This window comes from Bos indicus x Bos taurus, chromosome 1, assembly GCF_003369695.1.
Source record: "Bos indicus x Bos taurus breed Angus x Brahman F1 hybrid chromosome 1, Bos_hybrid_MaternalHap_v2.0, whole genome shotgun sequence".
Taxonomy (NCBI): domain Eukaryota; kingdom Metazoa; phylum Chordata; class Mammalia; order Artiodactyla; family Bovidae; genus Bos; species Bos indicus x Bos taurus.
The window spans coordinates 96,586,729-96,600,621 of record NC_040076.1 but is presented as its reverse complement, the minus strand read 5'-3'; the positions used below and the strand labels follow the sequence as shown (position 1 = coordinate 96,600,621).

At 37.1% G+C, this 13,893-nt stretch overlaps 1 protein-coding gene and 1 pseudogene across 3 annotated transcripts in view; one reads left to right on the top strand and one right to left on the bottom strand.

Moving 5' to 3' along the window:
* PRKCI (protein kinase C iota) overlaps positions 1-13,893 on the top strand; it is a 70,980-nt gene that overhangs the window by 25,333 nt on the left and 31,754 nt on the right. For all 3 annotated transcript variants that reach the window (XM_027541401.1, XM_027541416.1, XM_027541408.1), the window contains 2 exons: positions 8,877-8,966; positions 10,473-10,523. In XM_027541401.1, coding sequence (XP_027397202.1) covers positions 8,877-8,966; positions 10,473-10,523 — 141 coding nt within the window. The remainder of the gene's footprint in view (positions 1-8,876; positions 8,967-10,472; positions 10,524-13,893) is intronic.
* Positions 2,647-2,826, bottom strand: LOC113899757 (annotated as a pseudogene).

Sequence of the window (13,893 nt, the reverse complement as noted above, 5' to 3'; positions counted from 1 at the left end):
CCATCTGTAGTGATTTTGGAGCCCCCCAAAAATAAAGTCTGACACTGTTTCCACTGTTTCCCCATCTATTTCCCATGAAGTGGTGGGACCGGATGCCATGATCTTCATTTTCTGAATGTTGAGCTTTAAGCCAACTTTTTCACTCTCCACTTTCACTTTCATCAAGAGGCTTTTGAGTTCCTCTTCACTTTCTGCCATAAGGGTGGTGTCATCTGCATATCTGAGGTTATTGATATTTCTCCCGGCAATCTTGATTCCAGTTTGTGTTTCTTCCAGTCCAGCGTTTTTCATGATGTACTCTGCATATAAGTTAAATAAACAGGGTGACAGTATACAGCCTTGACGAAATCCTTTTCCTATTTGGAACCAGTCTGTTGTTTCATGTCCAGTTCTAACTGTTGCTTCCTGACCTGCATACAAATTTCTCAAGAGGCAGATCAGGTGGTCTGGTATTCCCATCGCTTTCAGAATTTTCCACAGTTTATTGTGATCCACACAGTCAAAGGCTTTGGCATAGTCAATAAAGCAGAAATAGATGCTTTTCTGGAACTCTCTTGCTTTTTCTATGATCCAGCGGATGTTGGCAATTTGATCTCTGGTTCCTCTGCCTTTTCTAAAACCAGCTTGAACATCAGGAAGTTCACGGTTCACATATTGCTGAAGCCTGGCTTGGAGAATTTTGAGCCTTACTTTACTAGCATGTGAGATGAGTGCAATTGTGTGGTAGTTTGGGCATTCTTTGGCATTGCCTTTCTTTGGGATTGGAATGAAAACTGACCTTTTCCAGTTCTGTGGCCACTGCTGAGTTTTCCAAATTTGCTGGCATATTGAGTGCAGCACTTTCACAGCATCATCTTTCAGGATTTGGAATAGTTCAACTGGAATTCCATCAGCTCCACTAGCTTTGTTCATAGTGATGCTATCTAAGGCCCACTTGACTTCACATTCCAGGATGTCTGGCTCTAGGTCAGTGATCACACCATTGTGAATATCTGGGTCATGAAGATCTTTTTTGTACAGTTCTTCTGTGTATTCTTGCCATCTCTTCTTAATATCTTCTGCTTCTGTTAGGTCCATACCATTTCTGTCCTTTATCGAGCTCATCTTTGCATGAAATGTTCCTATCTCTGATTTTCCTGAAGAGATCCCTAGTCTTTCCCATTCCGTTGTTTTCCTCTATTTCTTTGCATTGATCACTGAAGAAGGCTTTATTATCTCTTCTTGCTATTCTTTGGAACTCTGCATTCAGATGCTTATATCTTTCCTTTTCTCCTTTGCTTTTCGCTTCTCTTCTTTTCACAGCTATTTGTAAGGCCTCCCCAGACAGCCATTTTGCTTTTTTGCATTTCTTTTCCAGGGGAATGGTCTTGATCCCTGTCTCCTGTACAATGTCACGAACCTCATTCCATAGTTCATCAGGCACTCTATCAGATCTAGGCCCTTAAATCTATTTCTCACTCCCACTGTATAATCATAAGGGGTTTGATTTAGGTCATACTGCTGGGAGGGATTGGGAGCAGGAGGAGAAGGGGACGACAGAGGATGAGATGGCTGGATGGCATCGCTGACTCGATGGACGTGAGTCTGAGTGAACTCCGGGAGTTGGTGATGGACAGGGAGGCCTGGCGTGCTGCGATTCATGGGGTCGCAGAGAGTCAGACACGACTGAGCGACTGATCTGATATGATCTGATGTGATGAATTTGCCTTTCTGTCTCAATAAATTTCTCTATGAATTTGCCTCTAGATCACCTTTGTTTTAAAAATAATTTTGCTGGGTAAATTGTAGGTTGATAATCTTTTTCCACTCAGTACACTGTTTCGTACGCTTGCATTGTTTCTGATGCAGAATCTGCTGTTATCTTTACCTGTGTTTCTCTGTATGTAATGTATCTCTTTGACTGCTTTTAAGATTTTTCTTTTTATTGCTGGATGAAGGAATTTGATAATTATAGGCCTTAGTTTAGTTTTCTTTATGTTTCTTGTCTCGTACACATTTTGTATAGTTGATCTACTTGGATCCATGGATTTATAGTTTTCATCAAATTTGGAAAAATTTTGGCCAGATTCCTCTTTCAGGGACTCCAGTTACATGTATAGTAGGCTTCTTCAACTTGTCATAAAGCTCACTGATGCTCTGTTCTTTTTTTTTTCCTTTTTCTATCTTTTTTTCTGCATTTCATTTTGTATAGTTCTGTTGCTGTGTTTTCAAGTTCACCAGTCTTTTCTCCTGTGATATCTAATCTGCCACTTATTCCCTCTAAAGCATATTTCATATCAGACATTGTAGCATTATTTCTAGACATTAAATTTGGGTGTTTTAAAAATATCTTCCGTGTGTACTTATCATGCTTTGCTTCTGAACCTTTCAGATATAATAACTTTTAATGTCCTTGTCTTCAAGTTCTTTTATTGGTGTCAGTTTGGGGTCACTTTCAATTGACCTTTCTCCTGTTATGGGTCATATTTTCCTGCTTCTTCACATGTGTGGTTTTAGTTTATCAGATTCTGGACATTGTGACTTTTGCCTTATTGGATGTTGAATATGTTTGTGTTTATATGAAAGTTTCTGATTTTTGTTCTGAGATGCATTTAAGTTACTTGGAAATAGCTGATCCTTCATTGCTTGATTTCCAATATCTTGAACCACTTTTTTGTCATTAACTTTTTTTTTTCAACACGTGGAGTGGATGGAGCAAGCTCCTATTCCAACTCCCTGCTCCAAAAATCCATTTAATATATTGTCCTTGGATAGAGGACATATCAGATATTAAACTGATAAGAACAGATACTACACTTGATCTTAGCCAAAAGCCCGAGAAGCGATTTTGTCATTAATTTTGTCTAATTTTTCTTTTGTTTTAGGTGGAGGGTTAAATCCAGTTCTTTTTAGTTTATCTTCTCCAGAAGTGGAAGTTGAGGGTGTGTAGCCTGATAGGAGAGTACATACTTCTGGAACCACTGATTTCCACCTCCCAGAAAAAGGAAGCAAGAAACCAGAAATCTATTTATATCTGTGACTGGGCCTAATAGTGAAAGGATGACCACCTAAATACCATAGTATTCTTGGAAAATTTTTGCAAGTCTTCATTTTAAGCAGTGTAGCCATTTAGAGTAGGGAGTGCCCTGACTTTCATAAGTGGCATACAGTGTCTTGAACCCAGTATTCAGAAGCGAGGGGTGAGGGGGAGAGTGGTAACATCTTGGTGGGAACAGCGAGTGAATCTGTAAATCTATGTCAGGCTCCAAGATCAAGAACAGTGTGGTGGTGCTATCTCAGGCAATATTAAAGGTTGCCAGCTTTGGTTTTAGGCTATGTTGGTTCTTTCCGATGTGTGGCACTGAATTCAGCCATATGCTAAAATATCTAATATAGCTAGTGTTATATTCCTGTGTCATGTTCTATACCTCTTGAAGTTATCTCATAAATAATTGAATCTTGCATATTTACCAAACACTTTGAGTTTCCCTGATCTAATTTCTTTGTTTTTATAGGTGAAAAGGAAATGTAGATGCACTGAAAAAAGAGCAGGCCTGCTGACTAATATATAGATTTTATTACACTGAAATTCATTAAATCAAGCTGATCTCACTCTAGGTATTTGCCTGTTTTAGGATATGAATTTGACTTTAGTAACTGAGTGGGCCTTGGAAAATAGCTTTCTGTCTCATCTTTGTTTCATGATGACTATGCATGGAATGTTTTACTTCTGAGTTACATGTCCTGCTTTATCAGGCATTAAGCAACTGGCCTGAAAAGGTAATGCCTGAACCAAAAACATTCAATCCAATAAAAACAAAGTAGATTTGAGTATACACAGTGTCAGTGACTAACACTTACTTTCACACTTCCTTGTGGTTATTCAAAAGCATCCATCACTAGGTACATACTGAAAGCAGGTACTTGACCTGACTTAGATTTCAACCAACAGCAAGCAGATACTGGCATAGCAAGAAAACTGTCTAGCAGAAGGGAAAGACTGACTTTTAAAAATATGGTTATTTTACCTTTAAAAATGATTAATTCAACTCATGACTTTTAATCAAGGTGCATTAATAAAAGCCACACCTATAATGAACTAAGCATTCTATGAGTCACTTTTAATATAAGATCTTTAGTTTTCCCATTGTCCTTGCAATACAGGTAATAGCCCTTGTTTTAACATAGGAGAAAATGAAAGCTTAAAGAAGTAATTTTGCTGAAATCATGCAAGAATGACGGGATTTGGAGTCTGGGAGAGAATCTGTGTGTGAAGCACTGTAGGACATGTCTTTGGGGGATTTTTGATGCTTTTTAAAGACCTTTCATAAGGACTCAGGCATTTGCTAGGAACATAATTTATTGTATATGATTTATCTCAGTTCCCTCACCTGGAAAATTAGAAATGAAGCATTAATTATGTTTCAGATTCATTCTGTTTCTAGAATTCTTTGACTATTTCATTATTTGGAATTAATTTAGTCAACTGGTTTTTCATTTTTTTAAAACTGGCTTATTTGTCTAACTGGAAGAATAATTTGCATACTTACTGAAATGTGAAGTTTTCTTACTCTCTTTTACGTTGCTTTTCTATTTTTTAAACTTTGACCTGCACTTAAATATACTTCTGTAGAAGCAAGTTATTTCTTTAAACCTATATTTAAAATGGAATATAATTATATGACTTTCAGTTTCATGTGTATGGCAAATTAGGAGAAATTTAAATAACTGAGAAAGTGAGTCTGTATAAAAGAATTACTTTAGTTCTTTGAGACAAGTGAAAACAAACTTTGCTTTTGGACTGGAATATTAAATTGTTATTGGATTCACTTTTATAAAAATGCTACACTAAATTTTTTTAACAGCTTTATTTAGAAATAATTTATCATTTAAAATGTACAATTCAGTGTTTTTTACTGTATTTGTGCAGAAAGTTGTGCAGCCATCACCACAATCAATTTTATAACATTTTAATCACTCAAATAAGAAACTCCATGCTCATGAGCAGTTACTCTTTCCCAAGCTGCTTCCCCTAGAGTTCCCAGACCTAGATAACCACGAATCTACTTCTTGTTTCTACAGATTTGCCTAATCTAGACATGATATATAAAGTATCAATACTTTATCCTTTTTTAATGACTGATTAATAGTTCATTGTATGGATACCACATTTTATTTATCCATTCATCAATTGGTCGACATTTGGGTTATTTCCATTCTTTGGCTATTATGAGTAATGCTGCTATTAATATTTGGTTACAACTTTCTGTGTCGACATATGTTTTCATATCTCTTGGATATACATCTAGGAGTGGAATTGCTGTGTCATATGGTAACTGTGTTCAAGTTTTTGAGGAACTATCAACTGTTTTCCAAAGCAGCAGTACTAGTTTACATTCCTACTGGCAGTGGATAAGGATTCCAGTTTCTCTGCATCCTCACCAACACAGATGAACCTTGAAAACATTCCAAGCAAAAATATCTAGATATAAAAGACCACATATTTTGTGATTCCACTGATACGAAGTGTCCAGAGAAGGCAAAACTATAGAGACTGAAAGTAATCAATCACTGGTTGCCTAGGTCTGACAGCTGGAGGAGAGGTTGGGGGGAAATGGGGAGTGATTACTATTTAATTGGAAGTGGGTTTTTTTGAGGTGGAGTTAGGGTTAGTGTTATGATTGTTTGGATATTTTATAGTGAGTTTTTGTCAGTTTTTATGGGTTTATAGTGATATTATGAATATATTAAGAAAATTTTATCTAGAATTATAGGGATTTGCTCAGAATGATATGGTGAAGGGGAATAAGTGAGTGAGTATTGCTGGTGGAACAGGATTTTGTAAAACGTTTGAAAATTTCCAAACTAAAAAGTTAAAAGAAAAGTTGGTAAGCCAGGAGAATGGTGTTTTAGAAACCCAGACACAGAGTTTCTATAATGATCAGTGGGTAACTTTGTTAGATGGTATAGAGAGGTCAACGAGAGTAAAGACAAAACGTGCCATTGATTTCCGCAGCTGCTTTAATGACCTTAGATACGGCCGTTTTAGTAGTGTTTGGACTAAAACCTGACAGCAAAATTGGGAGAAATGCTTGGAAGATAGGAACATAGAGAAAGCAAGGTGGGTCACTCTTGATGGTAAGAAATGTTATTACTAGTAAATCTAAAAGATTATAAACCTTTAATTTAAAAAATATAAAAGTATGAAGTCAAAATTCAAAGACCCTGCCCCCCTTCTGTTGCTTTTCACTTACTGCTTCCAGCTCAGTTTGCAGTTTTCTCTTGAGACTACATTGTGGCTGCAGAATGAATGGCAGCCTGGGCGGGAGAGAAATTTTTGAGAAGGAGACTCAAACCTGCCTTTGCCTGAGAAGAGCTAGTGGAAGGAAAGAAAAAATAACAGTGAGACTGGGGAGGACTAGTGGAATAACTCCTAGAAAAGATAAAAGGAAGGAGGGATTCAGTGGCCAAGTTGGAGAAAAGAACAGGGGCACTCGTTTCTTTGAGTCAGAAGGGAAGGAGATCACATCATTTTTCTCTCTCAAGTAGTAGACCGGTCCCTGCTGTGAGTGACTGAGGTTTGGACTGGGTTGATGGCATCTCTTGGTGTAACCACAGGAATGAGCAAAAGAATGGCAGCATGCAGGACCCAGGTCAGGCCCCACCTATATTCAAAATGACTTTTTCATTGAGGAATGCCATGATGCAGGGGGATGATTCAGTTCATTGGCGGTTGACTAAGGGAGCTGTTTCTTTCTTCCCCTCTCTGTGTGTAAGTTTACTAAACTGTGCATTTATATTTAAAAGCCAGCTTTTTCACTCTCCTCTTTCACTTTCATTAAGAGGCTCTTTAGTTCCTCTTCCCTTTCTGCCATAAGGGTGGTGTCATTTGCATATCTGAGGTTATTGATATTACTCCCAGCAATCTTGATTCCAGTCTTGTAATTCATTATGCATGATGATACAGCATTATGCATGATGTACTCTGCATATAAGTTAAATAAGCAGAGTGACCATATACAGCCTTGACGTACTCCTTTCCCAGTCTGGAACCAGTCCGTTGTTCCATGTCCGGTTCTAACTGTTGCTTCTTGACCTGCATACAGATTCCTCAGGAGGCAGGTAAGGTGGTCTTGTTTTCCCATCTCTTTAAGAATTTTCCACAGTTTGCTGTGACCCACACAGTCAAAGGCTTTGGCGTAGTCAATAAAGCAGAAGTAGATGTTTTTCTGGAACTCTCTTGTTTTTTTGATGATTCAACAGATGTTGGCAGTCTGATCTCTGGTTCCTCTGCCTTTTCTAAATCCAGCTGGAACATCTGGAAGTTCATGGTTCATGTACTGTTGAAGCCTCGCTTGCAGAATTTTCAGCATTATTCTGCTTGCATGTGAGATGAGTGCAATTGTGTGGTAGTTTGAACATTCAATGGCATTGCCTTTCTTTGGGATTGAAATGAAAACTGATTTTTTTCCAGTCCTGTGGCCACTGCTGTTTTCCAAATTTGCTGGCATATTGAGTGCAGCACTTTTAACAGCATTATCTTTTAGGATTTGAAATAGCTCAGCTGGAATTCCATCACCTCCACTAGCTTTGTTTGTGGTGATGCTCCCTAAGGCCCACCTGACTTCACATTCTGGGATGTCTGGCTCTAGGTGATTGATAACACCAGTGAAAAAACTTGCTTAAAACTCAACATTCAAAAAACAAAGATCATGGCATCCAGTCCCATCACTTCATGGCAAATAGATGGGGAAACAATGGAAACAGTGACAGACTTTTTTCTGGTCTCCAAAATTACTGCAGATGCTGACTGCAGCCATGAAATTAAAAGACGCTTGCTCCTTTGAAGAAGAGTTATGACAAACCTAGACAGTATATTAAAAAGCAGAGACATTACTTTGCTGACAAAGGTCCGTCTAGTCAAACCTGTGGTTTTTCCAGTAGTCATGTATGGATGTGAGAGTTGGACTATAAAGAAAGCTGAGCGCCAAAGAATTGATGCTTTTGAACTGTGATGTTGGAGAGGACTCTTGAGAGTCCCTTGGACCTCAAGGAGATGAAACCAGTCAATTCTGAAGGATATCAGTCCTGAATATTCACTGGAAGGACTAATGCTGAAGCTGAAACTCCAATACTTTGGCCACCTTATGTGAAGAACTGACTCATTGGAAAAAACCAATGCTGGAGAAGATTGAAGGCAGGAGGAGAAGGGGATGACAGAGGATGAGATGGTTGGATGGCATCATCAACTCAATGGACATGAGTTTGAGCAAGCTCCAGGAGTTGGTGAAGGACAGGGAAGCCTGGCGTGCTGCAGTCCATAGGATCACAAAGAGTCGGACACAACTGAGCAACTGAACTGAACTGACGTTTAAAAGCAATCAAGCAGGAACGCTCTTCAGTCCGGAGTACTTTAATAGTTGTTCTTCCTTTCTGTGAGCCTCTTGAGAATGCTCTCAAGTAAAAGATAAATTTGACAAAATGACTAGAGACCTCATGTGTCAATAGAATCATTTTCACTTCCTCTTTTAAAGAAACAAGTAAATTATCCCTGGCCATTAATCATATTGCAGTGACAATCTAAAATGTGATTAGGGTAGATTCGATTTGCTATATTTTGAATATAAATATTGTTAAGAATTAAATGGTTATATATATATGAAGTTTGTATCTATGAGCCTCATTTAATATTTTGTAGAAATTGGAGTGGAAGTTACATTACCTGCTTCAGAGAATAGAATTATCTAAATAAATATCTAAACAGTTGTCCTTGTTAAATATTTCTCTGTGTGTATGTAATTGTTTCTCCTCAAGATTTTATATAGTAGAAATTATTTACTAATCACATTTAGAGGATTTAAAATATGAGCTTTACTTTTCCTTTTTATATTTTTTAGGAGACCCGTGTACAGTATCATCTCAGTTGGAGTTAGAAGAAGCCTTTAGGCTTTATGAGCTAAACAAGGATTCTGAACTGTTGATTCATGGTAAGGAGTAGTCATTTCTTACTCTTCCTATAATCTTGGGAAATTTCTTATTTGCGTATGCCTTCCTGGATATTAAACTGTGATCATATCAGTGTTGCACAGCAAAATTTTAGCATACAATTTAAGAATCGAGTGCCCAGCAGAACCTAAGTCATCTTCTTGCAGTTTTGTAATGTATTCAAATAATAATTTCCAGAAGTAAGATGTCTTAAATGTTCTTTCTTTTGTTTAAGGGTTAACCGTGAAACTGTTTACGTAGTTACCATACACTTTAATGTGTTAAAGGTCAACAAGCCTCAGAGGTGGGCAGGGGTATAGAAGGAGAGGCTGAAACTCAGCCGTCACGTAACTGGTACACTGTAGACCTGGGTTGTATCTCCAGATATTTTCATCCTAAACCTGTTCTTTTCATTCTGCCATCCTGCCCCTCAAATTTTTTATGTCATGTAGAATCCACTTAATATGATTAATATAATTGTAATACATTAGCAGTATTTCATATAACATTTTTGGGAGCCTTAGGAGACCAAACCTAAGGAACTCTTTAAAACTTGAAACAAACACACATCTCCCTTCAGTGTAATGACTCATTTCATTACCTTGTTGTCATTCCTTTGTACTTTCCTTTACAGTGTGTTTTCTTAAAAAACAAGTTTGATTTTTGTCTTCCTTAGGAATTTGACATAGTAACTCCCAAAGTTTTTACACTCTAATTTATTGAGATCCTGGAAGAACTTTAGAAGTCATTCTTTGATCGTCTCTTTCTAGAATAAAACTACAGTGGATGTTTAAAGAAATTATGGATCCATAGTCTTGAGCAGTTTAAGTGTTGTTGCTTTTTATGCTGTATCACAGATCTGTTTTCAGAAGTTAGCTTACATTTCAACTTTTAAAAATATTTCAGGAACTGTGCTTCCCATATTCTGTGTTCTAAACCACGTCCTTTTTGTACATCACAAAGAGTTGACTAAATGTTCATAAATGTGCTGTTTCATTATATTCTCTTTAAGAATGTTTTGAATTAGCATGTTTATGGATGTGTCGTTCCTTAGACAAAGCTTATGTTTTTGTATTTGGGTATGGTTTTCAATGAAGTTTAGTATATACATCTTTTAAAAACTATCGTGGCTTATGTTTATATTTGAATACATCTTGCAATTTTAATTCTTCATCCTAGAAGATTTGTTACTACAATAAAGATTTAAGGAAATAGTTAATGACTTCTCTATGACAAAAAAGTCAGTTGGTGATGTAATAGGGACAGGAATGAGTAATTTGAGCTTCTAATACATTATTTATGGATGGTGCTTTAATAAGAACTTCTTTCATTATAGCCTTGGTAAAATGGATCCCTTCCAAAAATCATACTGACCATATACTAAAATACCTTATGTCACGAGAGGCTCTTGACATTTTGATCAACTTATATGATTTTTTAATTTAAAATTCTGTATAATTTGTATGTTTTTAAACATGCTGTATTAATTTTAATTTGTTGTCTTTCAGTATTCCCTTGTGTACCAGAACGTCCTGGAATGCCCTGTCCAGGGGAAGATAGTAAGTGTTTATCTACATCATACCTTTGAGTAGAGTTATTTATGATAAAATGGCACAAGTGAAATGAAATCAGAACTAGAACTTTTAATTAATTTCTTTTCTTTTCCATTCTTAAGTCTAATTGAGAATAGATTAGCACACTGCCTAAATTCTCTACTTTTGCTAGATCAAAATCAGGCAGTTAAAAAAAAAAAGCAGGTAGTTTTTGATTACAACTTACTGATAATCGTCTATTGTGCATTTGAAAGGAAAATTAAGTTCATTATAAGTCATTTCTTGTTTTTTAATTTTGGAAATTTTCAAACCCTAGGAGAAATTTAAAAAACATAGAAACATTGAAAACAAAGATACCCATATATCCTTTACCTAGATTCACCAGTTATTAACATTTTCTATGTTTGCTTTATCTCTGTATCTGTGCACACATATACATACATGTATATACACAACAAACACTTATTTTTATTTTTTTGCTGTATCATTTTAGAGTAAGTAGTTGACATGACACTTTACCTCTAAATACTTTATCATGAATCCTTAGGGACTGCTATGGGACTTTCTTTTGAATATCTAATCCACTGCTTAACATTAATGAGATGAGCTGAAAGAGTCAGACAACTCTTCAGTCTGATGGAATTTGAAAATGCAAGCTTACGTATCAGTTCAGTTCAGTCGCTCAGTTGTGTCCAACTCTTTGGGACCCCATGAACCGCAGCACGCCAGGCCTCCCTGTTCATCACCAACTCCCGGAGTTTACCTAAATTCATGTCCATTGAGTCAGTGATGCCATCCAACCATCTCATCCTCTGTTGTCCCCTTCTCCTCCTGCCTTCAATCTTTCCCAACATCAGGGTCTTTTCAAATGAGTCAGATCTTTGCATCAGATGGCCAAAATATTGGAGTTTCAGCTTCAACATCAGTCCTTCCAATGAACGCCCAGGACCGATTTCCCTTAGGGTAGACTGGTTGGATCTCCTTGCAGTCCAAGGGACTCTCAAGAGTATTCTCCAACACCACAGTTCAAAAGCATCAATTCTTTGATGCTCAGCTTTCTTTATAGTCCAACTCTCACATCCATACATGACCACTGGAAAAACCATAACCTTGACTAGATGGACCTTTGTTGACAAAGTAATGTCTCTGCTTTTAAATATGCTATCTAGGTTGGTCATAACTTTCCTTCCAAGGAGTAAGCGTCTTTTAATTTCATGGCTGCAATCACCATCTGCAGTGATTTTTATCACGTTATTACTTTTGATATATGGTATAATTTATAGGTTATAGATATTAAAGAACCCATTTTTATTTGTGGTTTCTGCACATATCCATGACTTTAGAAGGAATAGTGGTAAATGTTTTGTTTTCTATTAAGTGAAATAGCTCTAAACTTTTAATTCTGTAACTCTTTATGCAACTTGGTAAAAAGGAAAAATTAAAGAACTAGGTGTTTCTATATAGAGTTGTGGCTGTGTACTTTATAGACTGGAGAAGGAAATGGCAACCCACTCCAGTATTCTTGCCTGGAAAACCCCATGGACAGAGGAGCCTGGTGGGCTACAGTCCATGGGGTCGCAAAGAGTGGCACACGACTTAGTGACTGAACAACAATAACAACTTAATAGGAAGGTGGGGAAATACAAGGAGTAGGTAGGGCTCTGAAGGAATAGTGAAACATTTAGGTTTGGGTTCAGCTAGGAGTATTTTACTGGATTTCCGGTGGCAGATGGGTTACAGCCAGCATGGGCTGCCTTCACAGAGGTGTTGGAAAAGCAGCTGTCCTCTCTTTGTCCAGGTGAGAGTTTTGAAAGTCTTGTCATTGTAGCAAGTCTTGCTTGCACAACCCCATGGGTCCAAATCTATTACGAGTCTGTAGTACACTTCCCAGATAAAATGTCACTTCCTAACTTTTCATTATATTTCATGCTCACATTGCCACTTTAAAATTTGCTGGTGGAGATTTTGATATACTCCTCCTTGGTATAATTAATATTACTAAACTAGAGCATGAAGGAAAATTGATAACCGTTAAGGTGATCTCCTTTTTTAGGTGGCTCTTTTAATTCCTAGACAACATTAACATGTTTAAATCTGAGATATATCAAGTTGTATAGTTCATGAAAGTTTCTTAAATAAGATACTCTTAGTTTAAGATAGTAACAAACTTTCTTCTTTGGTTATTCCTAACAAAATAAATAATTAAAAATAAAAGCATACATATTTGAGGTTCTGTATTAGGGTTTCCCTGGTGGCTCAAATGTTAAAGAATCTGCTTGGAATGGTGGGAGGCCCAGGTTTGATCCCTGGGTTGGGAAGATCTACTGGAGAAGGAAATGGAAACCCACTCCAGTATTCTTGCCTGGAGAATTCCACGGACAAAGGAGCCTGGCAGGTCCCAGTCCTTGGGGTCCCAGAGAGTCGGACGTGACTAAGCCTGACTAACACACACGCATGTTAGTGGCTCAGAGGTGAAGAATTCGCCTGCCAGTACAGGAGACACAGGAGGTGGGGGTTCAGTCCCTGGGTGGGGAAGATCCCCTGGAGGAGGAGATGGCAACCCATCCAGTATTCTTGCCTGGAATAAGAATACCCAATCCAGTATTCTTGCCTGGAAAGTCCCATAGACCGAAGAGCCTGGTGGACAGCACACACATTATGCTTCTCAGGATTTCTATTTCAGAGCATTTTACCTGTTTTATTCTTTATTAATTTTAAATAATAGACCCAGTGCTGTATTTGCTTTAAAATGAGTTTAGAAAGCTAATGGACTCTCCACAGTATTTCTATTACTGTGGAATGACTAAATAGGAAATATATGTAATAGTGATTGATTTAACCAAAATTACACTGGTAGAGTTGATTTGATCTCATGGAACCTCTTAGTTTGTTTAGGGAAAGTATTTAGAGTATTTAAAAATATAAAAGCCATTGAATGAAAGATTGTTGTGGAAGAAAATATTCTTGTGGTTACAAAATGTTCGTTATACAGTACTATACTTATAAAACGAAGAAAACTAGCCATCACTGTCTTTAATAGAGTGATTGAATACCTTGTAGGAGTCAACAATCTCACATTTGTATATTCCTTGATGTGATGCAGTAAGAAATACACATCGCCTATGTGTTATTTTTGCCAAAAGTATTTAATATGTGGGAAGTGTTACAGATCTGTATTAGATTTGAGTCTAGTTAGGAAACAGACAAATCCAGAGTGTAGGACTTAAGATAAAACAGCTGCCTAAACTTTTTCAACATGATAAAAAACAAACAACAGTAAATGAGACAGAGTGATTGGTTTAGCATATATTAAAGAGACAGAAAAGGTATAGTAACGAAATGCAATGCCTAAATCTTGACTGGATCCCGGAGACAA